This window comes from Papaver somniferum, chromosome 1 (genome assembly GCF_003573695.1).
Source record: "Papaver somniferum cultivar HN1 chromosome 1, ASM357369v1, whole genome shotgun sequence".
In the NCBI taxonomy this organism is placed as follows: domain Eukaryota; kingdom Viridiplantae; phylum Streptophyta; class Magnoliopsida; order Ranunculales; family Papaveraceae; genus Papaver; species Papaver somniferum.
The window spans coordinates 247695478-247722220 of record NC_039358.1 but is presented as its reverse complement, the minus strand read 5'-3'; the positions used below and the strand labels follow the sequence as shown (position 1 = coordinate 247722220).

The window sequence follows — 26743 nt, the reverse complement described above, 5'->3', positions numbered from 1 at the left end:
CCGTACCGATGTGCTGGTGGTGGTGGTGGCAGTGACGATGCAGCGATAAGTACTGACCTTTATACTACGTGGGTGTGAGTTAGATATGCATGTTACTTTTCCTTTTTTAATACACCAAAGTCAATTTTGTGCATCCACCTAACTTACCAAGATTATTAAGCAAAACGTGCTAAACATAATTTCCTCGCAACAGAGCCTAAGCCAGGAGTAAATGCTTAGTATGATGGGCGAAAAAATATGAATATGATTCTCATAAGTGGCGGAGCCAAGTAAGAACAAGTAAATATCAGTCGCCCTCGTTGGATATAATGGCAGTAGAGCAGAATCCCATCACCTATCGTGGTTATCTTCAGATCACGCAATAATTAGCAATTGTAACGAAAATTAGGAGTTACGTCCCAAATTAGTTGGCAGTCATTACTTAATTAGCAACAGCTAGCTAGAACGTTGTCAACAGCATTATCCAAAACTTTATTAATCCCATTTATCTGCCACTAATTAAGCAAAGATTATTCATTCATTGATAAAATCAAAACAATAAATAATGATTATCTAAAACAATATTCAAACTTGGCTTAATGAGAAGAAGCTATAAAAGGGTCTTTGTTCTTCTCATATCCAACACAGCCATTTCATTCATTTCCTCAGCATTTCCCTGCAATTTGTGTATTGCTGTGTTTCTTCATTTTTTCATTCTTTCTCATTGTAGAGTAGTTTTTCAGCAGTCGTATAATGGCGGCAAACGGGAATGCTAGCGTTAAAGTAGAGATATGCCATGATGATAGTGGACCACCGGTTAAGGCTCAAACAATTGATCAATTGCATTCACTTCAGAAGAAAAAACCATCAGCTCCAACTACGCCTAAGAAACAGCAGGGAGCCGACGGAGCAAGCTTATTTACATCTGCCATTTCTGATCAAGAACGTCAACAGCAACAGCTTCAATCAATCAGGTATTACACATTGAACAAAACAAAGCTGCAAATTTTGGCCAACGAAAAAGTCATTAAATAGGTGCTTAATCACTAAGGTTGACTGATTTTAGGCAAAACAAAATTTAAAGCGCTTTCATTCATTCATCCGTATATTTAAGATCTCATCACATAATCCAAATATAGTGGTGATCACGAATTACAATATTGCGAAATTTGTATTAATTTTTTGTTGTTGACTTATTGTAGTGCCTCATTGGCATCACTCACGAGAGAAACAGGACCAAAGGTGGTGAAAGGTGACCCATCAGCAAGAAAATCTGCAGAAGCCCCAAAGGCTCAAATTACACACCATCATCACCATCTCACCGCGCCGGTAGTTCCCATCAGTGACAGTGCCCTGAAGTTCACCCATATCCTTTACAATCTCTCCCCATCAGGTATCTTAACTATCTGATTACCGATATGTCCAAAAAATTAGCCATCAGAAATTGGCAATGGTGATGGATACTCATAGACCAATTTTTCTCTATTTTGTATTTGGACAGAGCTCTATGAGCAGGCCATAAAGTATGAGCACGGCTCCTTCATATCATCTAGCGGCGCATTGGCGACGCTTTCGGGTGCAAAAACTGGTCGTTCTCCAAGGGATAAGCGTGTAGTTAGAGACGGGTCAAACGAGGATGATCTTTGGTGGGGAAAGTATGTTACATTCTACAATCACAATCTCTAATTATGTGTGATTTTAATATGTTTTGACTTTGATGGATCTGGTATTGATTTTGAGCTTGTTTTTGCCTTCTGCAGAGGCTCACCCAACATTGAAATGGATGAGCACACCTTCATGGTTAACAGAGAAAGAGCTGTTGATTACTTGAATTCTTTGGATAAGGTGTACGTGAATGATCAGTTCTTGAACTGGGATCCAGAACATCAAATCAAAGTCAGGATAGTATCAGCTAGAGCATATCACTCCTTGTTCATGCACAATATGTAAGTAAAATTTTCACCTTTCCCAATAAAAACTGAAATTTGCAGTAAAGAATGCGATTATACAAGACAACTGATAAAAATGTTTTGGTTAAAACTTTCAGGTGCATAAGACCTACAGAGGAAGAGCTAGAGAATTTCGGTACTCCGGATTTTACCATTTATAATGCAGGACAGTTCCCATGTAATCGTTACACCCATTACATGACATCTTCGACCAGCATAGACCTTAACCTTGCTAGAAGAGAGATGGTCATCCTTGGTACTCAATATGCTGGAGAAATGAAAAAGGGTTTGTTTAGTGTGATGCATTACCTCATGCCTAAGCGCGGGATCCTCTCTTTACACTCTGGCTGTAATATGGGAAAAGGTGGTGATGTTGCCCTCTTTTTCGGCTTATCAGGTAAAGAAATGATCAGTAAATTGTTTGAATTCGCCTGGTGGTAATATGTTCCATAGAATCTAACAAGCTCTTGGTGAATGTAATCTAGGTACTGGGAAGACAACTTTGTCAACGGATCAGAACCGGTACTTAATTGGAGATGATGAGCACTGCTGGAGTGATAATGGTGTCTCCAACATTGAAGGTGGTTGTTATGCTAAGTGTATTGATCTCTCGGGAGAGAAAGAACCCGAGATCTGGAATGCCATCAAGTTTGGAACTGGTAAGTGGTAACTATGTTTACTTTGTCTTCTGTCATTTTGGTATCCATGTTTTTCATGAGTTTTGCTTACATTAAGTGTTGTCTTTGGCAGTGCTGGAAAATGTGGTTTTCGATGAGCACACTCGTGAAGTGGATTATACAGATAAATCTGTTACAGAGAACACTCGAGCCGCGTACCCAATTGAGTACATACCAAATGCAAAGATACCATGTGTCGGTCCACACCCAAAGAACGTTATCCTTTTGTCTTGTGATGCTTTCGGAGTGCTCCCTCCTGTGAGCAAGCTGAACTTGGCACAGACAATGTACCATTTCATCAGCGGCTACACAGCCTTGGTTGCTGGAACAGTGGAAGGTGTGAAGGAGCCGACAGCAACATTTTCAGCCTGCTTCGGAGCAGCATTTATAATGTTGCATCCTACTAAATACGCAGCAATGCTTGCTGAGAAAATGCAAAAGCACGGGGCCACAGCTTGGCTCGTCAACACTGGCTGGTCTGGTGGAAGGTAATAATAATACATGAACTAGTCATGGTTTCGATTAGATTTTTCTGCGATCAGTTCCATTTTCTCACGCTACTCATTTTGTGACTAATTTCCGCAGCTATGGTTCCGGTAACCGTATTAAGTTAGCATACACTCGTAAGATCATTGATGCCATTCACTCAGGCAGTCTTTTAGAGGCAACCTACAATAAGACTGGAGTATTTGGTCTGGAGATTCCCACCGCAGTTGAAGGCGTTCCTTCAGAAATCTTGGATCCAATCAATTTGGTTAGTTAGACCATTCTTGCATTTCACTATTCTTTTCGACCTTCGGAACTTACGTTGCCAACTTGGTAAAAGTTTTTTCTCATCTGTCTCCCTAATTGTATTGCAGTGGGCAGATAAGCAAGCATACAAGGATACCCTATTGAAGCTGGCAGGTTTATTTAGGAACAATTTTGAGGGATTTACCAACTACAACATCGGCAAAGACAGTACATTGACCGAGGAGATTCTTGCAGCTGGACCAGTTTTTTGATACTAGTGGTCTGGTACGTGGTGGATTAGAGGAGACAAACCCTTCCGTGGTGGTCTTGATTGAACCCCACGGCGCGGCTGTTTAAATTTAAGTTTGATTGTTACTGGAAAAGCAATTATTTATCTTCGATTTATCTTCTTGTAAAAATAAAAATGTTCTAAATTTGTTGATGACTCAACTATTCTTAGATTTCGTTCTCTCTCTGCTGAAATAATTAACCCTGCCCAACAAATATGAACGCCACACTGGTCATGCTATTACTGAACAGTTACAATGCAATTTACAAAGAAAAATATCAGCAATGTGCTCAAAACCACCCTGAAATGCCTAATTTCTTCTTTTCTTCCGGGGATAACCTTCTGAATAATTTGATTCACATATCACTCTCAGGAGATTCTGGCTCTTCAACCCATGCATTTTGCCTTCATATGAGTTATCATGAATAAGTACTTCAGCGAAGTACTTCTTCATTCTAAGACCCTTCGGCATTTGTCTTGCTCCATATTTCCTTGCTTTCACCTGCAGCATACGTGCAAATTGATGCAAAAACCAGTTAATACTGACTGAAGAGAAATGCTACACTAACCTCTTGATATTAGTTGGAGATTGCTCAGGTACTACTGCTCTGGGACTGGGGTTTTAAAGCTCAACTGTTAAGTGAAGAAAAGGTTGAGACTTATAAGGGCCGTGCGAACAAGTTAGCAATTGGTGGCAATTTTCAGTAGTGTAGAGTTTATAGGGGAATCCATTCGCCTTCAAAAACTATGAACTGTCATAGTACATTACCAAGGGTGCTCACCCTCCACGGATTATGGATCGCATTTGTGTAGCAATATGGTGATCCAAAAGTGAAAAATATCATTTGGTCCTTTTTTAGGTGGTCCCATGTTTGTTTAGTTCTTTCAGAAATCACATTTCCATTTGGTCCATAATAATTAATAAATGGACCAAAGTACCCTTCCGTGTTAAATTCTACTTATTTTTTTGTAACAGTTCATTCGTCAAAATGAACTCCTGTTAATTTCTACTTATTTTTTTCAGAAATCACCTTTTATCAGGAGTTCATTCCAGAAATGAACTCCTAATAAAAATCTGTATAAACCAGAGTTCATTCCAGATATGAACTCCTGATAAAAACCTATATAAACCAGAGTTCATTCCAGATATGAACTCCTGATAAAAACCTATATAAACCAGAGTTCATTCCAGATATGAACTCCTGATAAAAACCTATATAAACCAGATTTCATTCCAGATATGACTCCTGATAAAAACCTATATAAACAAGAGTTCATTCCAGAAATGAACTCCTGATAAAAACCTAAAAAAACAGAGTTCATTCCAGAAATAACAACATCCTCATCATTCTTCATCTTCTTCGACGTCTTCAATAGCAGCAGAAGCAAACATCATCGTCTTCAAACAACAACATCATCGTATTCATCACGTTCATCGTCTTCATCATCTTTAACACGAGCAACAACAGATCTTGAAATTCTTCATCGACTGCAACACCATCAATCAACAAGAGCAGATATTGAAAGTCTTCATCACCATCATCATCATCATCATCATCATCTTCATCTTCATCGACTGGAACACCATCAATCAACAACAGCAGATCTTGAAAGTCTTCATCATCTTCATCTTGATCTTCATGAGCAATAACAACAACATGAGTTCATGTAAAGAATGAACTTCTTCGTCTTCATCATATTCATCTTCAACACGAGCATGAAGAAATAAAAAACAGATTTCGATTTTCACCTCCGGATCACCATTGTTACAGCAGCACGAAGATGAAGATGAAAAATGATGAACTCACACAATCTTCTCTGCCGTCTTTATCATCTCTGTAAAATCAAAAACCTAGCAGGAAGATGAACAAAAAAAGAAAGAGAGAGAAAAACTATATCTGAAAATATGGAGGTGAGAGAAAGTAAATATGAAAATAATTTCTCTCTTGAATTGAGTATATATGTCCTAGGGTGACGTCATGGATGATGTAATTATCATCTTGGGACCATTACATCATCCATGACGTCAACCTAGGACCAAACTATAATTTATTTTTTCAAAACGGACCAAACAGACAGTTGACTGAGTCAACTGGACCAAACTCATTCTAATATATTATTTCTAGGACCTATTGGTATTTCCTACGATCCAAAATCCGTGGATGTGATCTCCCGTGATAGTGTTTTTTGAATTCCTCCTATTTGAATTCTTCTTCTTCTTGTGAATAGAAATGAACACAATTTGAGATTCTACTACTGCAACAATAAATGGTGCAATTTCATTGTAGGCATGCAGAAAAGGTATGCATCTAGCTCTCCATGAATACTCCCTTTGTTTCTGGAAAAGTGTTACTTTCACTTTTTCAATTTAACCTAAAAATAGACCAAATTAAAAAAGTGAAAGTAACATTTTTCCAGAAGCAGAGGTAATATATTTTTCAACTAAACTACTACAATAGTACTAGTATTTTACAAGTTTCGCTTCACTTTTCCTTTGCTACAAGAAAAATGTTTTAATTTATAGGAAGAAAATTCCCTAGTTGTGCATGTTCCACCTAATAGGATTAGTCACCTAAATTTTACCAGCTGATAATGCAGGTTCCACCTAAAATTCAACTAATGCATTCACGAGTTAAAGGGAAAATTTCATGGTGATCTGGTGTGGATTTGGTAGGTATAGATTACTGTATTAAGAACAACAAAATTTTGACGAATAAATAAGCTGGTGAATTGGAAAATTATAAAAAAAAGTGCATGTATTTGTAGGAATTATGTTTCTGCACTAATTATCCAATCGTTGATACGAGCATTTCCGTTTTGGGGCGCGTTTTACTGAAATTTGAAGAAGAAACAACGAACATCATCAATCGTGATTCGATGATGTTGAGTGATCGGTTCTCCATAATTTCTAAGAATATTAACAAGTATATTGATATGATAAGGTAAGCGACTCGAAACATGAGAACTGGTGAAACCCTGCTGGAGATTGATCAGAGGTGTCGTGCAAAGTGGCTCCGTGACAACGTAAAGGAGTTTCGATATGGAAGTTGTTATGAAATCTTAAAAGTGTTTCCCAAATTTAATCTAATTTATATGTTTTGAAGTTCTCAATTTTAACTTAAAAAAAAAAAACTTAAATGGATAAATTGAAAATTAAATTATTATTTATCAAATAAAAGTGCAATTACATTAAAGATTCAAACCACGATTCAAATTAATGATTAACATCTATCAAACTAACGATTACCAAATATATAACTAACGATTACCAAATATATATTCCCCTAAGCATGTTTGATCATCTGAAAACTCATTATTTTGAGTCTGAGATGGTGGTTGAGTAGCATCAGGCGATTCATAACCTGGATATGGTACCGAAGATGGTTAAATTGTAGGTGCTTGGAATCGGTGAAATACTGAAGTTGGGGTATAAATTGCGGATTGCCTAAATGCATCCATACTTACGCCACCACCAGAAGTAATTACAGGATCTTGGGGCCAATGGGAGGATGGAACTCTGTCATCTCCATATAAGTGTAATTGTCTAGATTCTGGCAGTATCATTTGAGTACATGGGAAGTAGTTGTTTACATCTTCCTTACGATATCCACTTGTTTTGGTTAAATAGTACGTCAACATATACAAATCTAACGGTGTGAACCCTAAAAATACCATGGTCATAAAATTAAAGTTTGTATGTGGAACTAAAATTTGGATCAAACTATAACTGGTGCTACCACCTCTATGAGTCATTTTCACAAGCAGGTTCTTTCTATAACAACTATCACTACCTTTAACAGCTACACACATAGTTGAGTTCACAATCATGAAGAATATGTACTCTTGTGGAAGAACTAGCTCATAAACATATTTCCCATTGAAATCAGAATTGCATTGAACATGATAAGAATACCTTTTAATACCTTCAAGGCATTTTCCACGATCAAATAACACACGGACAGAATCAGAATTAGGTAAAACAACAGATATAAAAGTAACTAGCGATACATGTAGGCTAGAAGGTACCTTGATAATTTGGAATATGAAAGGAGTAAATTGATTAAGGTTATCATCTGTAATTAACATTCCATCTTTCAACTTCTCATGAGACTAAATTCTATTACTTTGAAAACCCACCACAAAATAAGCTCTAGGATTGAAGGGTTTACCATCTTGGTAATCTAAAAATTTGGTTTTTATCTTCCCTTCAAATTCAGAATAAGGAGAAACCAGATTTACCCCATGAGAATTTTAGTCTTGAGCATATGTAATACCAGCTCCATTAACAGTTGAGAAGTCAGATTTGGGTTTAGAGCAGTAATTACCTTCATATGAAAAATTGTGAATGACATCTCCTTCTGAACTTGAATCGATTGGAACTCCTTCAAGATTTTTATCAGTTTCTTTCTCAATCAGCGTCACTTTCTTCAACACAGATCCAATTAATTCAAAGCTCTCGTCAAAAAATTCTGACGAATTTGATTCCCAATTCCCGTTAACAGTTCGACTCAAATGTATCTCGCGCTCCAGCAACAACATGCTCTTTGTTTCTTCTGCTAAAATTTTCTTGTATCTGGATAGAGCACATGATATGGAGTATTTTGTAGAGCCCTTGCAATTACTTCTCGAACTTGTAAAACAGTAGCTAATTGCTCAGTTAAAGCCTTAAATCCATTACCATCATCCATGATCAATCCAAGGAAAGACCGTCTCTGATACCAATTACTACAAAATGGATAACAGACTCAATCTACATGATATACACTGTGAGATTCAAGGGTAAAACCCCCAAAAAAGAAGAAGAACACATCAACACAAATTCTATATTTCGATAATCTGAAAGAGGAATACAGTCTCAGTACATATTAGGGGAGGATGACGGCACATGTACCATCCGCATGTGTTAACATAGTTAATTACACATAAGGTGCCCTTATACGTGGTTTCCCTATAAGAATGAGACATGCCAAACACGTTCTTTTTCAAGGACTTTTAACGCGGTAAGTTAGTTTTTTCTAGTAATTTAATTTTTAAATTATGTATTTTGTTTATAAAAATCAACAAACTCTAATTATGAATAATTGTTGTTAATTGGAGTTACACAGATAGATTTGTACATGTTAACATGAATTCCATGTGTTGGAAACTTACTTCCATTTAACAGACTAAATTGGATATCACAATATAAATGGAAACAAAGACTTCCTTTATACTCAAATGAATTAGAAGGAAATCAATCATACAGACAAATAAAAGCGCATGGGTTAAAAGTGGATGGGTTGAAAAGTTTTTTATAACGTTATGCTATGAAAAATGAATGAGAGCAGGGTAGCTAGTAATCAATATTTGTTCCCTGAACTTTATGAGGAGCTCGAACGTCTGTTTGTATTGTGGACATTAGGCCAATGTCTATTTCCAAATGCTAGCTCAGTGGTGTTAATTGGTTTTCTCGAAGCATTAAAAGATTTAGAGCAAGCACCAACACATGATTGGGGGTCTCTGATTTTATCAGAGATTTACATGGCCCTCGGTGATTGCTCGCCGTATGTCAAAGATAGTTTTAATGCTTTTTGGGGAGTTCTGGAGGTAAGAACCAATATTTTTAATAATATTTGTTTGTTATTTTTACATGGAAAATTTAATAACCAATAATGTTATTATTATCAGTATTGATGCTATACATGGTTCCGTGTTTCAGAACCTTCTCTTAAGAATCATACCAATGTTTTTCCAATCATACAAAAGTACGATTATGAGAATTGACAATCTACACAGATTGAAGATGGTCAACATACTTCTATTTTTTATAAGATTCAGCAGTTGTGTAGAAAAATCCTTAACCTTATCTCCCAGCCGTATGAAGCAATACCAGAGTTCGAAGAAGATCAAGCTCAGAGAATGGTACAACTAAGCCTTACAAAGATGGTGTTATACATCCCTATTTCTGAAAAGGGTGTTTGGTATTATGGTGAAAGACAACTTCTTCAGTTGCAAAGAAGATTAGTGATAGTCGTCAACCTTTATCCAAGTTCAGATATTTCAGAAGACGATTACTTCAAATTGATAAGAGAAGGTCATCATTAGCAAGAAGCTGATCAATTGATCCAGGAGTCAATGGACAGAAATGACTACCTATTTTGGTAAAACACTATTTTCAAGCCCAATATTGCTATGAAACCGCAAAATTTGGGTCAGATGGATTTCCCAGCTTTAGGTAGGATGCCACTTGACGATGAATTTCTTCCTTCCCAACCTCCACCAGAGAAGGGTGACGCATTTTCATATCCTTCTCAAAGTTCATCTTCAACCATGCCACCATTTTCTTGGGATGTATAGACTATATCTAGCACATCTTGAGAGATTGTTACTTGTCCAATTGCTTCTGATGCACTTGATCGGACTTATCCATACTGGGGGATCAATACTACAGAGTTGCAGTATCAGACCCAGTTGAATGATTATCATGCTCTATTTCAGGGATTTCAGAGATTCCACTTGGATGAGTTGAAAAAACAGAGGGAAAGCATGATGTTTGACATGAGTCAAGGATTTGAGGGTAATGGTGGTTCATGTAGCAGTAGGGGAATGAGTCTCAGCGTTAGAGGATGAGTCCCACTGGTAGATGAATGAGTCCCAATGGTAGAGCTGGTAGAGGAATGACTCATTTGAGACCCAGTGGTGGAGGAATGAGCCCAACTGGAAGTCAGCAAAGTCGTGGAAGTGAAAGAAGATTGAGACGTCGTCTTATGCAGGAGGTACCAGAAAGTTATACTTCAAACCTAGTGTTAGATAGTCAAGTAGTACGTGGTGGTGAAGAAAATATTGGCTTGGATACAACTCCTGCACGTATGTTTAGTCATTTGACAACTGACAAAACTCCAGGTGGTGGTCTGAACATGGAAGTAATTAGGCAATCGACTCTGTAAACCCCAATTTCCTCAAGCTCATCAGCATTTCAACCATTCCAGCAACCAATTGCAGCAAACTCCTCAAGAATATCAACAACACGTATTTCAAGATTTGTGTCGTGTTCCCATGTGTTATGAACCCATTGCTTATCAAGGTTATGGTGATTCCGATGAGACTCAAGCACCAAGTGAGTCTCAAACCGGCTCGCTAACTGATATGTTGAACAACACTCTTGATCCAGAAAACGCGGGCAATTGGATTTTTGGTCAGGGAGGAAATGGACAAGGTAATGAGTAGTATAAATGTAAGCAATTTAGTTGAAATGTATTTTTTTTAATTAATGGAAACTTTTTTTTTAAATTAATATTCAAATACAAACTAGTTTTACATTTCATTAAAAATTAACCTTGATTGCATAACACAATACTTCTTCTGGAGTATGTTGGAATGGGTAAAAATTAGGTATTTATAGGGGGAAATTGGTAGCCGTTGGATGAAGATCTGATAAGCATTGATCAGACCAGCGAGCGACATCTTGACTAACGCTAGCGGTAGAATGACCAGCGAGCGCCGACTTTACCATCGAGCGATTGGACACTCTATCGTTCGCTGGAAACTCTGTCGTGTATGCCTATATGTTATTCCTGACACATATGCATACCAGTTTAGCAGTTTGGCATACCCATAATTGGCGCATATACGGCAAAATTAAGGGTTTGGCATGTGCATAGGGAATAGGCCTAAACAACAAATTTCTCATGCCAAATTTCAAATCCATCACCTATTGGATTGGATGCGGATGAGGAAAAAACAGGCCCATACCGGCCCATGCCGACATCGGATACCCATTCTTCGGATCTTTCCACTGTGAAACCCACGCCCAGAAATCTGAAGGCGCGCACCCATCTTCTAGAAAAAATTATTCTCAAACCCATATTTTATAAAATTATGTTCGGGTCTTTTTCTTCTTCTGGTATTCTATTTTTCTCCTCTTTCTCTCGTTTTCTACTGTTCTCATTGTCTTCTCTGTCGACCTTGATCCGGTTTCATCAAAACATTCATCTGAGTATGATATGAAGTGAATCGGTTTCAGCACCAAGCAGTTCTAAGAAGATGATGATTCTAAATTCGTTTCGGCCAAAAACCGTTCTAGATGATGATGATGACCACGACCCTAATACATATCGTTGACGTTCTTTCTTAATCAATCATTGTCCCAGGTAATCTCGTATTTCGTATTCCAACTCCAATTTCAATTTTAATTTGTTTTAGAGTTTAGGGTTTACTCAAATCGTGATTCCTTTTTTTTTGCAATTAGGGTCCGTCTCTCGGATCACAACCAAGTAATTGGGGAAATTTCCTTACTTGAACTGGATTCTAGGTAATCTTGTGTTCCAATTTCAATTCCTTACCTTTTTTTTTCAAATTTTATTATATGCTTTTGTATTGCTGCTTCTATATACTTGTAAATAAATTACGACATTAACGTAGTATCTAATGCTCACTGAGGATAATATTCTTCTTTTTAGATATTTGGTTTTGCTTTTCCTAATTATTGCGGGCAATTGCTGCAGGTTTGATGGTGTGTCTGAGAAGAAGAAATGATGAAACAGTCCCAAGTGAAAATGCTATGATTTGTTTCAGTACGATCTCATACCATTTCATGTATGTTATAGTGCTTTGAAATGCTTTGGGTCAAATGCATATAACTGGTCAAAGTTATAGAAGGTTGAGTCTGTTTGTTTCATTGGACATAACAAAAAAACAGAAATATAGCTGGTGTCTAGCCATTGCACCAGGCAGTATTAATAATAGAACATCAACTCCTAACATGAACTTTATACTGGTGGAAGACTGATAAATAATATTTACCGCCAAATGATATTAATTAAGCTAGACAATTGTCCAGATTCATTAACTTGTTGAGTTCTTTCCTTATCATGCACATTAGCCGTTAGATTTCTTACATTTGCATTTGAAACCAGTTTCATAATTCCAGAAAATTGAGGTGTGAATAGTGATACATAACAGGTTATGCATCTACAAAATTTGTCGCATAACTTGTTATGCATTCTCGAAATTGGTTGCATAACACGTTCTGCAGTTTTTTTTTTTTGCATAACTTGTTATGCAGTCCAGAAAACGGATGCAGAACACGTCATGCAGCTACTTTTTTTTTTAGTATTGAAATCAACAAAAAATAAGGATGCATAACTTGTCATGCACCTACAATAATATCTACATAACATGTTATGCAGTCGTGAAAATGACTGCACAATGCATTATGTATCGAGAAAATAGATGCATAATCTGATATGCATCTGGAAATATGGATGCATACTGCATTATGCATCAATTTTTTTATGTATGCAACAATGGTTACACATAACTTATTATAGATGCATAACTTTGTTATGCAAATGCATAATTTGTTATCCAGTCGAAAAAATGGTTGGATAATTCGTTATGCGTCTGCAGAATGTGTTATGCATCTTTTTTGGTGGCTGCGTAATGGTTATTTATCAAGTTTTCGAAAATTTTGCCTAAAATGATGATCACTTCCGATTTTTTCGCGATTTTTTTTTGATATTCTTGTTTGTACTTGTTGTATAGCTCTCTAAAAAGATTTCCAACGATATAAATTTGTAAAATTCCAAGGCGCGGATTTTTAGCTATGTTATATCCAAGTTGGGTTGCCAATTATACTCCTGAAAAAACAGTGTGCATAACATGTCATGCGGATGCATAAACCATCATGCAGACAAGTTTTAATAATTTCGGATAATTATGGGTGTCACAGAAATATTTATGGGTGTCACGGTATCCAAAATTCATTGTGGGTCTGACAATAAGAATATTATTTTTTGTGGGTCTCCCCCAAAGTTTCCCTATCGGATTTAATTCATCGAAAGGGAAAGCCCAATCTATAAAGCCCATCGTATCAGAAACAAGGTACCAAATAAAAAACTGGTGCGGCCTCGTGAATTAAACTCCCTCTCTCTCTCTCATCATCTCTTTTCTTCATCGAAGAACTCTTCTTCTTCGTCCTCGTCATTAAAAATTACAGAAAACCCTAGTTTTTCCTCTCTAATGTTACGAACCCTAGACAGAACCCCTTAGTTCCTCACCCTTCCATATTTTTTAATTCAAAAAACCTTCAACAATGGCCGGAGGTGGAGGAGTTACCTCAAGAGAACAGACACTTTCTTTACTCTCCGCTGTAAAAAATCATGGAGATTTAGCTGTTAAATTATCTTCTTTAAGACAAGCCAAAGATATTCTATTGTCTGTTGAGCCTTCTTCGTTGGTTGTTGAGCTGTTTCCTTATATTGTTGAACTTCAGGGTTCTAATGAAGTTTGGGTTCGGAAGATTTTATTAGAGTGAGTTTCAAAGTTTTGATTTTTTTTTTTCGTTAATTTGAAGTTATTGTTGATTGGGGTTTTATTAATTTGCATGTTATTGGCGAATTTTGTGTTTGATTTTCGGTCAATTAGATTGATTTTTGAATTAGGGTTTCACTGTTTGGGGGGTTTTGAAGTGAAATTAATAGTATTAGTATTGGTATCTCCTTATAGTTTGTTTGATTACTGTGGTTTTGCATGTTATTGTTTGATTCTGTCTTTCAATTTTAACCTAATTGTTACATTGTGTTGAATTAGGGTTTCACCAATTTGGTTAAGATTGGTTGAGGGCACCCACTAATAATATTACTGTCTAAGGCTAATTGAAGACATGCAGTAAGACAATTTGATTTTATTCTGATTCTTATGGGGTTGCGTGTGGTGGCAGGTTGATGGAAGAGCTTGGGTTGAAGGTGATGGATCAATCATCTGTATTCATGCCCGTTTTTTTGGCGTATTTGAAAGACGATGTTTCATCTGTTGTACGACAGTCTATCGTTAGTGGTACAAACTTCTTTCGCAGCGTTTTGGAAGAGATGGCATTACAGGTACTATGTCTTCCCCATTTTTATGAAAATTTGTCTATGTGTATTGCTCAATTTGATGTTTATGATTATTACTAATTTACTTCCATTTAAGTACAAGATGTCAGGGAGAGGTATATTATCTTTGTACCGGAAATTTACTATTTAGATTTGCGAACGGAATTGTGAATGTAATTGTTATTCATATGCGTCCATCCTAACAAGCTTTGTTTCATTACTTACATACTTCCTTTTGCAAAACCACAGTATCATCAATCTGGTAAGGTGGAGAGATGGCTTGAAGAGCTGTGGAGTTGGATGGTGAAGTTCAAGGATGCTATTTGTGGAATTGCTTTGGAGGTAGGCAGTATCAGCTGATATACAAGTCCCTTCCAGTGAAGAATACCTAATCGATATTTTTAGTCATGTAGACAGTGCAATTTTTTAATGCTCACACTTTGTTGACTCGGCTGATTTGCAGTCTGGTCCTATTGGAACAAAGTTGCTTGCGATAAAGTTTTTGGAAATGTATATTCTACTTTTCACGTCTGATGCCGAAGATGATGAAACATCCTCTAAAGAAGGTATATCATCTTGTTTGTTCTGGTTGTGTGTTTCGTAGTTGATTTATGGTGATTGCTTGCTTGAAGTTCCTTTAGTTTCTGATGTGGTCAATTTGTTCTACAGTGAAGGGTCAAAATTTTAATATCTCATGGGTTGTTGGAGGTCACCCAATACTGGTTCCAGATTTGCTCACTTTGGAAGCAAACAGGAGTCTTGGGTATTTGCTGGATATGTTGCGCTCAGCAAAAACAGTCCCTGGTTCTGTGACAATTACCGTTGTCAATTGGTGAGTCTGGCTTCACGCGTTGTACATTTCTTATAGTCGACGGTTATTTGGTTGGCTGATTTCATAGTTCATTTGGGTTACTATTTTAATATCTTGCTTATATAGAAACTTAAGATCCAAGCAACTAAATATATTAGTCACTTGAAACCAAGGTTGACTTTACAGTTTACACGAATAGTGGTTGATAGATATGCATTCACTCTATAGTGTAAGGTGTGGCCTTTAATGGCTTGATTTCCTTAGAAACTACTAAATACATAGGAGAGATTAACCGCTCCTGTGTTTCCTTCGCGATGAATTGATGTGATGTTCGATTTCTTGCTTAGCTTCTATTCACATCACATTCTTTTTACCGTGGTACCACTACGATAGATGTTTCTAACCACTCAGGAGGGTCGAAGCCTTAACTTTTTGTCCATGCATATGCATTTGCTACCTTTTGTCTTCCCAACTTTACTATATTAAAAGTTTGGTGGGATTTCTCGAGCTGGTAACAGGTTCTAATTCAGCTGTCTCCTAGGAAGTTTTCGGGATGCTGACCAACTCTATTTGTGGAGTTAAACAGCGGGGTTGGTGATTACCAAATATGGATTTGTGCTTGACATCGCTGCTGCGTCAATGGATTAAATAGTTGAAGATAAGATAGGCAGTATAAAACTGGACCTTGATTGCGTTAATGCCAGCACATTGACCAGTTTTAGTAAAAGAATTAAATTGCCGTTTAATGCATTTTATATGTTGTAAACTGTTTCAGAATCATACCCTGTCATTGGGACTATCTCCCAGATGCAACTGTTGTTTCAAGTTGTAATATATTGTTGATATACATTTAGCACGTATATATAATTAAATATAGATTTAGAAGAAATCACCCAACTAATTTTTGTTTGAATTGTGGTTGAATCTTTTTTTTTCTTCCATTTACCTTTGATTTCTATTCATGGCTCGTATGGGTTCGGCATCTAAAGGCTTCGGCATCTAAAGTTTGAACGTACTTGCTGTTTTTTCTCTCGTCTGCCTACCACTGCTCTTAGAGTAGGTTTAATAACATTTCTGTTGGTTGGTATCTGTCAGAGGGTGTTTTCAAGGATCAGATGACATTTTTGTGCGCCAATGCACTCAGTTTCTTTGTGAATGGAATAGTATAAACCAGTAGTTTCCGTGATAGTAACTTCCATAAAATTAACATGGCGAAGTCTGTGTTTTATGCAAGTGCTCTTGCAGTGGTTAAGGGCACAAACATATTGTGTAGTGTTTCTTTCTTTCTTTCGTATCAGTACATGTAGACATGTTAATCTGCACCACACTGTAAAATGTAAGAACGGATTGCAACTTATACGTAACCAGAGTCTGTCAGACCTGAAGTGCAAACTAAAGAAAACTCTGCCGCCAGTTTGGATGCGCAACTTTAATCACTTTCAGGGAGGAATTGTTCAAATTCGTTTCTACAGTTCGTGGAAAATTCTTCTTGTACATATAGACATGTTCTAGGAGTTTCTGATATGTGATCCCTGTAGCAGTTCTTTTTGACATTTGGAAATGCAGCTAATTAGGATATCTGCCCAACTAGTCTAGACAGTCGATAAATCATGCCTATTCAGTGCATTTCAAACATAACTCGATATGTCACCTATTCAGTACATTTCAAACTTAACTCGATATTGGGAGAAAACTCATGGAGAATTTTCTTCGTCTTTTGTTGTGTTTTATCATGCTGGGGCAAGCCCTCCCAGTTACTTCATCCTGGAGCCTAGTTTGGGAGAGGAATTGAATTTTTGACATCCATGGCAAGGATCTGTTTGATTTTAGGGAGATTTTAAATTGATGTTACAGGGATTCCCTTGTCGGAAGTGTGATTACCTAGAAACAAAGTATGTCTCGTTACCGTGCAGTTCTGCAGGTCAGGTTATGCTAGAAATAGATACTTATATGGATGTTGAACTTGAACTGGCCATTGCTAGTCTGCTTATCACCCATTACGTAAAGTTTGTCTAGACTGGTTACCACTGACAAACCAGTAGAGTACCTGACCAAACTTATTTCACTTCTGCCACATATGTCCCAGTGGAAAAAGCTGAATCATTTCCTTTGTCACGGTTCAGTTAGTTGAAGTAAAGGAAGACTTAGACTTTATCTGTCTGGCTAGATATATTTAAACGTTGCTGTATTAATCTCAGGATAATAGGTGGAACTGCTTCTCTGTCGATTTACAAGAATGCCTTAATATGTGTTGTGAGACCAAGGCTGATGGTGTTACAGTCATTGTATACTTATGTGCGGTCACTTATTTTGACTTCAAAGTTCCATTCGGGTAAATGCATTGCAGGAATTGCTTGGATCTTCCACTGAATTTTCTGTAGCTTGTCCTGGCTTTTTTATCCTATGTCAACCTTGCTACATTCCTGCCTGGAGAGCCATTTTAATAACTTATTCGTCTTTAGTTGCATGAGTATCTGTTTTCTATTTTCTATGGATTTACTGTCATATGCGACAGGTGTATTGCTTTCTGGTTTCATTTGTTTGTCGATGCTGAACTTTGACAAAAATGAGAATATCTTTGGGAAAATCTGTCTAGTGGCCTGACATGACTTTTCTGTTTGACAGTCTCGCTGCTATTGCAAGGAGACGGCCAATGCATTACACTAGTATCCTTTCAGCATTACTTGGGTTTGATACAAATTTCGAGATACCTGGGAGTCACGCTGCAAGTATCCAGTACTCTTTTAGGACTGCCTTTCTGGGTTTCTTAAGGTGTACCCACCCCTGCATTGTAGAGGTAATACTTTCCAGCACATTCTGTTCAGTTTTCCAGTGATGAGTGTTTCTTGCTTCCAAGTTTTTCCTTACACTTTACACCCTCAATGAAACTATGAACACCTGTGACACAAAATGCACATTTCTTTGGCAGTCGCGGGATAGATTGGTTAGGGCTTTGCGGGCAATGAATGCAGGGGATGCTGCTGATCAAGTTATTAGGAAAGTCGATAAAATAATAAAGAATACGGAACGTGCATCACGGGATGCTCGATTTAACAAGGTAGCTAACCTTCCTAGTGTTGCATTTTCTCGTGGATCTTATTGTTCGTAACATTATATGGATCATCTGTTTTCTTATTTTTTTTTTCTTGTTCAAACACCCTAATGCTTAGGATTGTCTTCGTTTTTATCGTCAGGAGGATCAACTATTTGCTGGTGAATTGAATAAGAAAAGGTCCATGCTTCCAGATGGTGACAGCGCAGTCAATAATGATGATCTGCCTGCAAAAAGGACTCGCTATCTTCCTGTGGGAAATCCAACCTTACCAGTTCAAAACAATCCTGGGCATGATGGAATTACTTCTAATGGAGTATCTACTAAGGCTCCATTAATGCCAAATGAGTTGACTCCTGTTGAACAAATGATTGCCATGATTGCTGCCCTGTTGGCAGAAGGAGAGAGGGGAGCTGGATCACTTGAAATGCTCATCTCAAAAATCCAGCCTGACTTGATGGCTGACATTGTTATAGCTAATATGCGACACTTACCTAAGAACTCACCACCATTATCAAGTAGATTAGGGAACATGCCAGTGCCTTCAGCGTCAGGTCCTTCTATTACAGCCTCCCAAGTTACAGTATCAAATGTTCCAATCACAACCCAGCAATCTCCTGTCTTCCACCCACAAGCTGTAACTCCTTTTTCTTCCACAAAAGCAGTGAGTGCACCTTCTGCTGATTTGAGCTCCGCTTCCGCTCTCTCCACAGACCTAAAACGTGACCCAAGAAGGGTAATTCACCATTTTACTACAATTTTATTGTTTACCTTATTATCCGAATATTAGCTGTTTCTGGTTAAGTAGTAATTGTTCTAGTTTATTCAGGATCCTCGTCGCCTAGATCCGCGGCGTCTACCAGCATCTGCAGCAGCAGAGCAACCGCTGCCTGTGAAAGAGATCACCGATTCACGGTTTGCTTTTGATGCTTCAATATCTATGGGTAGTCCTGTCTCAGTTCAGGTGGTACCGAAGGCTGAAAATTCTATAGAGCCTTTGGTGTCTAAAAGTGATACGGAGTTCTTAGATGACCAACATACTTTTAAAGAAGATTTCAGTGCTGTGGACGAAAAAGCTCTCACTATTGATCCATCTGCAGAGGTTAATAATACAACTTCAGATGTTCCACCTTCTGACATCATCATGGATCTGGAACCTGTATCATCTCCGGAACAACCAGATTTCTCTGTAGTGAAACCAGAGATGCAGGATTCTGATATGATGGATTTCGATCAGAATTCTCCGGCTATACCAGGCACATCTGCACCTGAAGAGACATTTCGTGAGTTACCGCCTGTCCCATCATATATTGAGTTGACAGGAGAAGAGCAAAACCGTTTGAGTAACTTGGCAGTTGGGCGTCTTATTGAATCAAGCAGACAGATACATGGAACAGGCTGTAGTCAGACATGCATGGAATTACTTGCACGCTTAGTTTTGCAGGTAGTGATGAAATGTATATTATTTGGTTTGTTCTCTTCACAACAGTTATGTTTATATTTTATTTTTTTGTTGTCTCTATACAGTCGACATGAATTCTTTCAGGAGATGCCTCCTTTTAACGTGAAATAATGATGATTTTTATGTTGTTGATATTTTTGTGAACCAAATCTTTGGATGAATTCCTGTTAGGCAAACAATTTCACAGTATAATGAGACAGAGTATTGAAAGAGAATGTTCTGCTCACATCGTCAATCCACGGACTGCGGCAGTGATGTTTGTGAAAGAATGGCAGAAAATCATATGATACACACAACCTTGCAGCTAGTTCCTTGTTATCCTCCAAAAAGCTGCCTAGCTTCAGTTCCAGCAATTCAATTTATCTGAACTCAATCCATCTGCAGAGGTCCTAAAATAGATTTTACCAAATTGCCGCAGACCTTGAAAACAGTATCTGAAATGCAGCATCTGTTTTCCTTTCCTTCTATAACTTCCTGACAAACTTAGCGAGCAGTTACACTTCTGTGTTTAGAGGGTGTTTTACATAAGCAGGACCTGAATTGTCATTAAACAGGGGAAATCTATTAAGCATCTTACACGAAACAGGGGAATGCGAGGACCAAAATACCAGAAGGCATTCCATACTTCTGGGGAGGCTTATTTAAAGTGTTAGCATCAGTTATACAGTTTTCAAGCTTCCTTTATAGGACTGCAGTGCTACTATGTTTCACTGGCCTTGACATGTGATGTGAACTCAATGCTAACAATATTAGTCTGTCAGCATCTCATTTCAGTAGCCTGGGAAATCAATTTAGACATGTCTTAGATACATTACTCTCTGCTTAAATTGAAATTAGTCATGGTCGATTGCTTAATCATTGAAATACGTTACAGTCAGTTTATATGATAACTCTGGAATAGACTTTACATATTTTGTAATGCGAGTTTCTCTTTATGTTGGCAGACTGCTGCTGATCAAGATATTGTTTCAATGGTGCAAAAGCATATAGTTTCGGATTATGAGCACCAGAAGGTATGCACATCTAGTTTAGGCCTTTGAAGCCTTATGTATTCCAGAACTTGACAACATTTTAAGTCCATTATTCATTGTGGCATCTTCTTCAATTTTTAGGGACATGAGCTTGCAATGCATGTACTCTATCACCTGCGCAGTGTGGTGCACTCCTGCGAAGATGAATTCTCATCATTTGCTGAGAGTGTATACGAAAAGTTTCTTCTGGCAGTTGTAAGTTATTCTAGAATTCTATCTATTTTGTTGTTGTTATGTTACTTTGAAATCTTACAGTTTCTTTATGTAGGCCAAATCTCTGCGAGATACTTTGCCGGCTTCAGATAGATCATTCAGTAGATTTCTTGGTGAAGTTCCTCTTTTGCCTGATTCTGCATTGAAGCTGCTGGAAGACCTTTGTTGTTCAGAGGGGTTTGACAACCTCGGGAAAGATGTTCGTGATGGTGACCGTGTCACTCAGGGCCTTGGTACTGTATGGAGCTTGATATTGGGCCGTCCACTTAACAGGAAGGCTTGCTTGACTATAGCTTTCAACGTACTACTTCTCGCTCTCTCTCTCTCACACACACACACACACACACACACACACACACACACACACACACACACACACACACACACACACACACACACACACACACACAAACACGAACACGAACACACACTGTTTGTATTGCTCGCTTATGGTTCCCCTATTTCAATTGCAGTGCTCTGTTCATCCTCAAGAAGATGTACGTGCAAAGGCTATCCGTCTGGTAAGCAAGCTGACTTTTGTTTATCTATTATTAAACAGTGGTTCTATCTGAATCGCCTAGAAAAACTATGGCAAAACTGTATACTAGGTTGAAAGATGCGAGTACACGGTTTTGGGATGGTATTTTGGCGGTTCAAGAAGAATTCCTGATTATTATAACCTACTAATAAGTTGCTGGGTAGTCTTAGTTATTTTCCTTCTAATTTCCTTCGGATCCATCTAAGTGGAAAGATATTCGTAAGTAGGAATGGAGCATTGCTCTAACGTCTTTGTTTATTGTTGGTAAGGTTGCAAACAAACTCTACCGGCTTAGCTATGCATCAGAAAAAGTTGAAGAGTTTGCAACAAATATGCTGTTGTCAGTTATTGATCAACGGATTCCAGATACAGCTTCCTCACAAGTTGGTGTCACTGAATCGAACCCCGATGAAAATGTAAGCTAGACCTGTTTTCAAGGTCTATTTGGTCGTTTTCTTTTATATAATTTGAAGTGTTCCACATTCTTATGCCTTCTTTCACAGGTTGGAGTTCAGGAAACGTCTATTAGTGGTTCTCAAAATTCAGATCCTGGAGTTGTGCCTGTTTCTAACGTATCCCTGTCTCAAGCCCAGCGGTGCATGTCATTATTTTTTGCTCTATGTACAAAGGTCAACCATTTAGGCCCACACATAAGTCGAATAATTTCGTTTTGATTACATGATCTGATTTTGGTAATTTTGTTAATCATTTTTCTGCAGAAACCTAGTCTTCTACAACTTGTATTTGATGTTTATGGACGGGCTCCGAAGACTGTTAAGCAGGTCTTTCCATTGTTTTGTTTACCTTCTGCAAAAACCATTAGACTGATTTTTTTGTCTGTTATTGTTGCATGTTTTTTTTACAACAACATTCTAAACTAATCAAGGTAATACAGGCTGTCCATCGGCATATCCCGAATCTTGTGAGGAATCTTGGATCATCATGTCCCGAATTCCTGCGAATAATTTCTGATCCTCCCCAAGGAAGTGAAAATCTTTTGATGCTGGTATTGTTAGGTTCTTCTTTCCAATATTGTTACTTCGTCTATTTTAACTAACCATGAATTATATTGATTCTTTTCTTAATTTATGGCCAGGTGTTACAAGTACTGACTGAAGAGACTATTCCTTCTGCTGATTTGATGGCCACAGTTAAACATCTGTATCAAACAAAGCTAAAGGTTCCTTGCTTCCTTCAGTTCTTATCTTCAACCTCTACGGCTCACTATTAGTGTGATTCTTGTATTGACTCTTTTTATCTTGTAGGATGCTGCAATTCTTATACCGATGCTGTCTTCACTTCCCAAAGACGAGGTATTTTCTTTGCTATGTGCTCTTCCTATCAATTGATTCACAGAGAATACCCTGTAAAGGGTTGCACTTCATAAGATGTTCTTCTCCCAAGATGAATGGATTAAAAAAAAATTGTTCTTTTTAGTGTTAATCCTACTTAGGTTGGTATCCTTAAGACGGGCTATATTCTAGACCGATTTTTGTAATATGAGTGTTCGGTTCACTTTCATCTGTGTGTACGCTTTTAGTTAGGACCTCTTGGTAATTTTGGGTGGATAGACTCTTTATTGTAGAAGTAAATATACATATGGTTATTAACATCTTTTAGACAAACACCATAAACTAAACCCTTCTCTTGGTGCCGTCACATATATTGGATCTTTATCCACCCAAAATTCTTACCGAGAGGTCCTAATGAAAAATGGAAATATACAGTATATCGACTTTTATAGTAAACCAATATATACTATCTTGAAAGTAAAATGACGATTCTTGTCCAGTCTCTTATCCTTAATGCTGATTGTTAGTTGTGTGTGCCACTATATAGAAATTAAGGCAGCTACACTTTAATTGGATTTCGTGAATGGTTAACTGAGTATTGCATTTGGAACTGTTGCGTGCCTTCAGGTGTTGCCTATCTTCCCCCAGCTTGTTGGTCTTCCCTTAGAAAAGTTCCAGGCAGCACTGGCTCGTATCCTTCAGGTACATGCTCCTTATTTTGTGAGGTTATCTTGAAAATAATAGTTGTCATGAACTATCATTCTGCTTGAGCGGCCAGAATGCTAAATGTGTAAATTGTTATTAAATTTGAAGTGTTTGTATGAATGATCTCTCATGGTTCTAATTGTGTTTGTACACAGGGGTCAGCTCATACTGGTCCAGCTTTGACACCAGCAGAAGTGTTGGTTGCCATCCATGGGATTCGCCCGGAAAGAGATGGAGTTGCACTTAAGAAGGCATGCATTATTCTCTCTCTCTCTCTCTCTCTCTCCCCCCGCCTCTAGTACGAGATCTCTAATGTACCATGTCTATTTCTGTTAAAATCTCAACCTTATTCTAGCAAGAATCTTATGAGTGCCAAAATGAACAAAATTTGCGGAAGCGGAAGAAAGAAAGGAAAATCAAAAATGAAACTCAGTAAACACATTATTGTCTTAAATAACCACGCATATCACTAATTTTATGTAATTTTACGTGGTTACAGATAACAGATGCTTGCACAGCTTGTTTTGAGCAACGCACGGTCTTTACACAGCAGGTTTTAGCCAAGGCATTGAATCAGCTGGTGTGTATCGTTACTCTTTCCTCATGAGATAATACAACAATTTATAGACCTAGTGCAAATTGTATGTCTTTCCTTTTTCTACTCTACCCATTCTGACGCTATGTACAAATTGTTTTTCAGGTTGACCAGACACCTCTACCTTTGCTATTTATGAGAACAGTTATTCAAGCAATTGATGCCTTTCCAACTCTGGTAGTTAAATTCTCCATTGTTTCCTGTTCAACAACCATTGGTTAGGCCAGATTGTTAACTAATGTGCTGTTCTTTTGCCACTTAGGTTGATTTTGTGATGGAGATACTCACCAAACTTGTCAATAAACAGGTAATTAGGTTCAATCCATTGCCTTGTTCTTTGGCCAATGTTTGTCTCTGTGTATATGTTCAGGTTGTGAATGATGTTTGGTGAGGTACTGATCGTTATTTTAACTTTTTTTTGGCTTTAGATTTGGAAGATGCCAAAGTTGTGGGTAGGATTCTTAAAATGTGCATCTCAAACCCAACCGCATTCTTTTGACGTGTTGTTGCAGGTAACTCATTTACATGCATTTAGATGATGGGCTCTTTTTGTTTTACTTTTTGTCGTGTCTTAAATCCTTAGTGCTACTTCTTGCAGTTGCCTCCACCGCAGCTTGAGAGTACGCTAAATAGGCATGCAAACCTCAGAGCTGGTCTTGCTTCTCATGCCAACCAACCTAGTATAAGATCCACACTGCCAAGGTAATCAATCAAATCATTGCACCTCTAAACAAAAATATCTAACTATTAACATAAAAGATGTTGCCCATCAGCATATGGTAGGAAGAGGCTAAACTTTCTGATCGTGGTTTATTTCGTCGAAATGCAAGTCCTGGGTTTTGGGATCTAGGTTTTAGGCTGAGTACATGTTTATAAAGAGTGGTGGATGTTCCAAAACATGATGTGAACTCTCAATTCCCCATGTAAAAACTGCACATGCTGTCTGTTGAGTGTTTATGGTCAAAATGATGGCGGGTTTGATCATTGTAATGTTCATAAAGATAGCATTTTAAGTTGTCTCATCATAAGTTCTTGACAGGGAACACATTCTACTGAATTAGAAATATTACCATGTCTAAGTCTGACTAATAAATTGTTATGGTGAAAAAATAAAAACAGATCAACTTTGGCCGTCTTGGGTCTCGCCAATGAGCCATCACTACCACCACATGCACAAAGATCGTATCACCCATCTGCGCTACACTCAGAAACGGGTTCTTCAGTTCAGGGGGCTACACTAACTTAACGCATACATAGTCATCGGAAGATCATAAATTGTCGGCAGAAAATACGTGCAGAACACATACTTGAAATGCCAAGCAAAATGGTTGGTGACCATCCACCTCAGTTGCTCGACTTAACAGACTGCCAATGTAACAGCCAACTACTGCTCGGGGAAACTTACTGGCAGAAGAGTTGCTGCGTAATGCATTTGGTCCAAGACAAGCCACGGCAGCAAATAATCTCGTGAAGAAAGCGGGCAGGTGACCATCTTGAAGTAGTAGCTGCAATTCAAAAATGTACCATAGTAACCGTTAGCCTGTAGCTTCTAATTTTTTGTTGCATGTTCTTGCCCTCATCTTTACGGGCTGTGTTATCTTTACGGGCTGTGTTATTATAAGAGCATGTATATGGAATCAGGCTTGTAACATCTTGTACAATGCTTTTGTCTGTGGTGGAATTCTTTACCTCCCTAATTGATCCCGGGAGGGGATTAGTGGTTCTGCAGGGTAGGTTCGAAGGTTAAATTTTTGTAATGCTTTTTGACCCCAATCCCCAAAATAATAATACCAGTAACCTTATTTGAGGCACAAACTGGAAATTGGTTCAGAACCGGAACTCTAAACCATAGGCTTACTAGAAAAAAGTGCAAAAAATTAACTATCTGAATTACAAATTTAACTAGAACATGATGCAACTAAAACAGTAATTAAGGGAAGGAAATACCACAACATATTATAATTAATAATAACCACCAAGCAAGGTTGGTAAATCTGCAAGAAATAAGAAAGACCCCATGTTAAGTCGGAAACCCACAATCTTTCCATCTGTGTTGTAATCCTTTCTCAGCCTTGCCTCCTGCTCAGAAACCTAAAATGACCCAACCCCGACACCTACAGTAAAGATTAATTAGTTTGAAAAAAATTCAGTGGAGAGAATTTTTTTATATGTTTTGATCAAGATCAAAAAGTTGCACGAAACTGCTGGTGGGCTGTTAGACAGTACTGATCTAGCTTTAGAGTGTAGGTACTGATCTAACATTCATAATCACCAAATCAAAACACCAAAGATGAGAAAATAAGAAGAGAAATCAACATAATATAGGATTGATTGCATAACTCATATACTAAGTACATAAGATAATATCAACCTTAACCAGCGGATATAGTTGTCGCCGGAACTCCTAATAGTTAGATCAAACACACATCACTTAAATCAACAGAACCCTAAATTATTCTACTTGTAATTGCATTTCTCTTCACTTAATAGTCAACTTCTTAATTAAAGCATCATGCTTCCGATCTCCTCCCAGCAGCCACCCCTCCCACCATCTCGACATCCACC

At 37.8% G+C, this 26743-nt stretch overlaps 2 protein-coding genes across 3 annotated transcripts; both read left to right on the top strand.

Annotated features, from left to right (window-relative positions):
• Positions 1 to 641: 641 nt before the first annotated feature.
• Positions 642 to 3787, top strand: LOC113324328 (phosphoenolpyruvate carboxykinase (ATP)-like). The gene is made up of 9 exons (XM_026572644.1): positions 642 to 953; positions 1182 to 1372; positions 1481 to 1634; positions 1740 to 1925; positions 2027 to 2325; positions 2414 to 2587; positions 2679 to 3093; positions 3191 to 3359; positions 3466 to 3787. The coding sequence occupies exons 1-9, from the start codon at positions 733 to 735 to the stop codon at positions 3607 to 3609; spliced, it is 1953 nt and encodes a 650-aa protein (XP_026428429.1). The 5' UTR covers positions 642 to 732; the 3' UTR covers positions 3610 to 3787.
• A 9724-nt stretch (positions 3788 to 13511) lies between these two features.
• Positions 13512 to 25993, top strand: LOC113324320. Of its 2 annotated transcripts, none has more exons than XM_026572642.1 (27): positions 13512 to 13916; positions 14326 to 14485; positions 14729 to 14821; positions 14943 to 15045; positions 15149 to 15311; positions 17916 to 18087; positions 18220 to 18348; positions 18488 to 19078; positions 19172 to 19786; positions 20749 to 20817; positions 20917 to 21030; positions 21104 to 21349; positions 21522 to 21569; positions 21856 to 22002; positions 22090 to 22215; positions 22306 to 22368; positions 22482 to 22592; positions 22683 to 22766; positions 22852 to 22899; positions 23506 to 23580; positions 23739 to 23834; positions 24083 to 24163; positions 24284 to 24355; positions 24441 to 24485; positions 24607 to 24690; positions 24777 to 24880; positions 25298 to 25993. In XM_026572642.1, the coding sequence occupies exons 1-27, from the start codon at positions 13699 to 13701 to the stop codon at positions 25422 to 25424; spliced, it is 3984 nt and encodes a 1327-aa protein (XP_026428427.1). In that variant the 5' UTR covers positions 13512 to 13698; the 3' UTR covers positions 25425 to 25993. The 2 variants fall into 2 exon arrangements, with proteins under 2 accessions (XP_026428427.1, XP_026428423.1); XM_026572638.1 differs by having other exon boundaries at positions 18485 to 19078.
• The last annotated feature ends 750 nt before the right edge of the window (positions 25994 to 26743 follow it).

Coding starts and splice junctions, on each gene's coding strand:
- LOC113324328 (XM_026572644.1), top strand. CDS start 733: ATGGCGGCAAACGGGAATGCTAGCGTTAAAGTAGAGATATGCCATGAT. Junction 954..1,181: donor CAACAGCTTCAATCAATCAG/GTATTACACATT, acceptor GACTTATTGTAG/TGCCTCATTGGCATCACTCA. Junction 1,926..2,026: donor TCCTTGTTCATGCACAATAT/GTAAGTAAAATT, acceptor TAAAACTTTCAG/GTGCATAAGACCTACAGAGG.
- LOC113324320 (XM_026572638.1), top strand. CDS start 13,699: ATGGCCGGAGGTGGAGGAGTTACCTCAAGAGAACAGACACTTTCTTTA. Junction 22,003..22,089: donor AATCGAACCCCGATGAAAAT/GTAAGCTAGACC, acceptor CTTCTTTCACAG/GTTGGAGTTCAGGAAACGTC. Junction 24,881..25,297: donor ATAAGATCCACACTGCCAAG/GTAATCAATCAA, acceptor AAATAAAAACAG/ATCAACTTTGGCCGTCTTGG.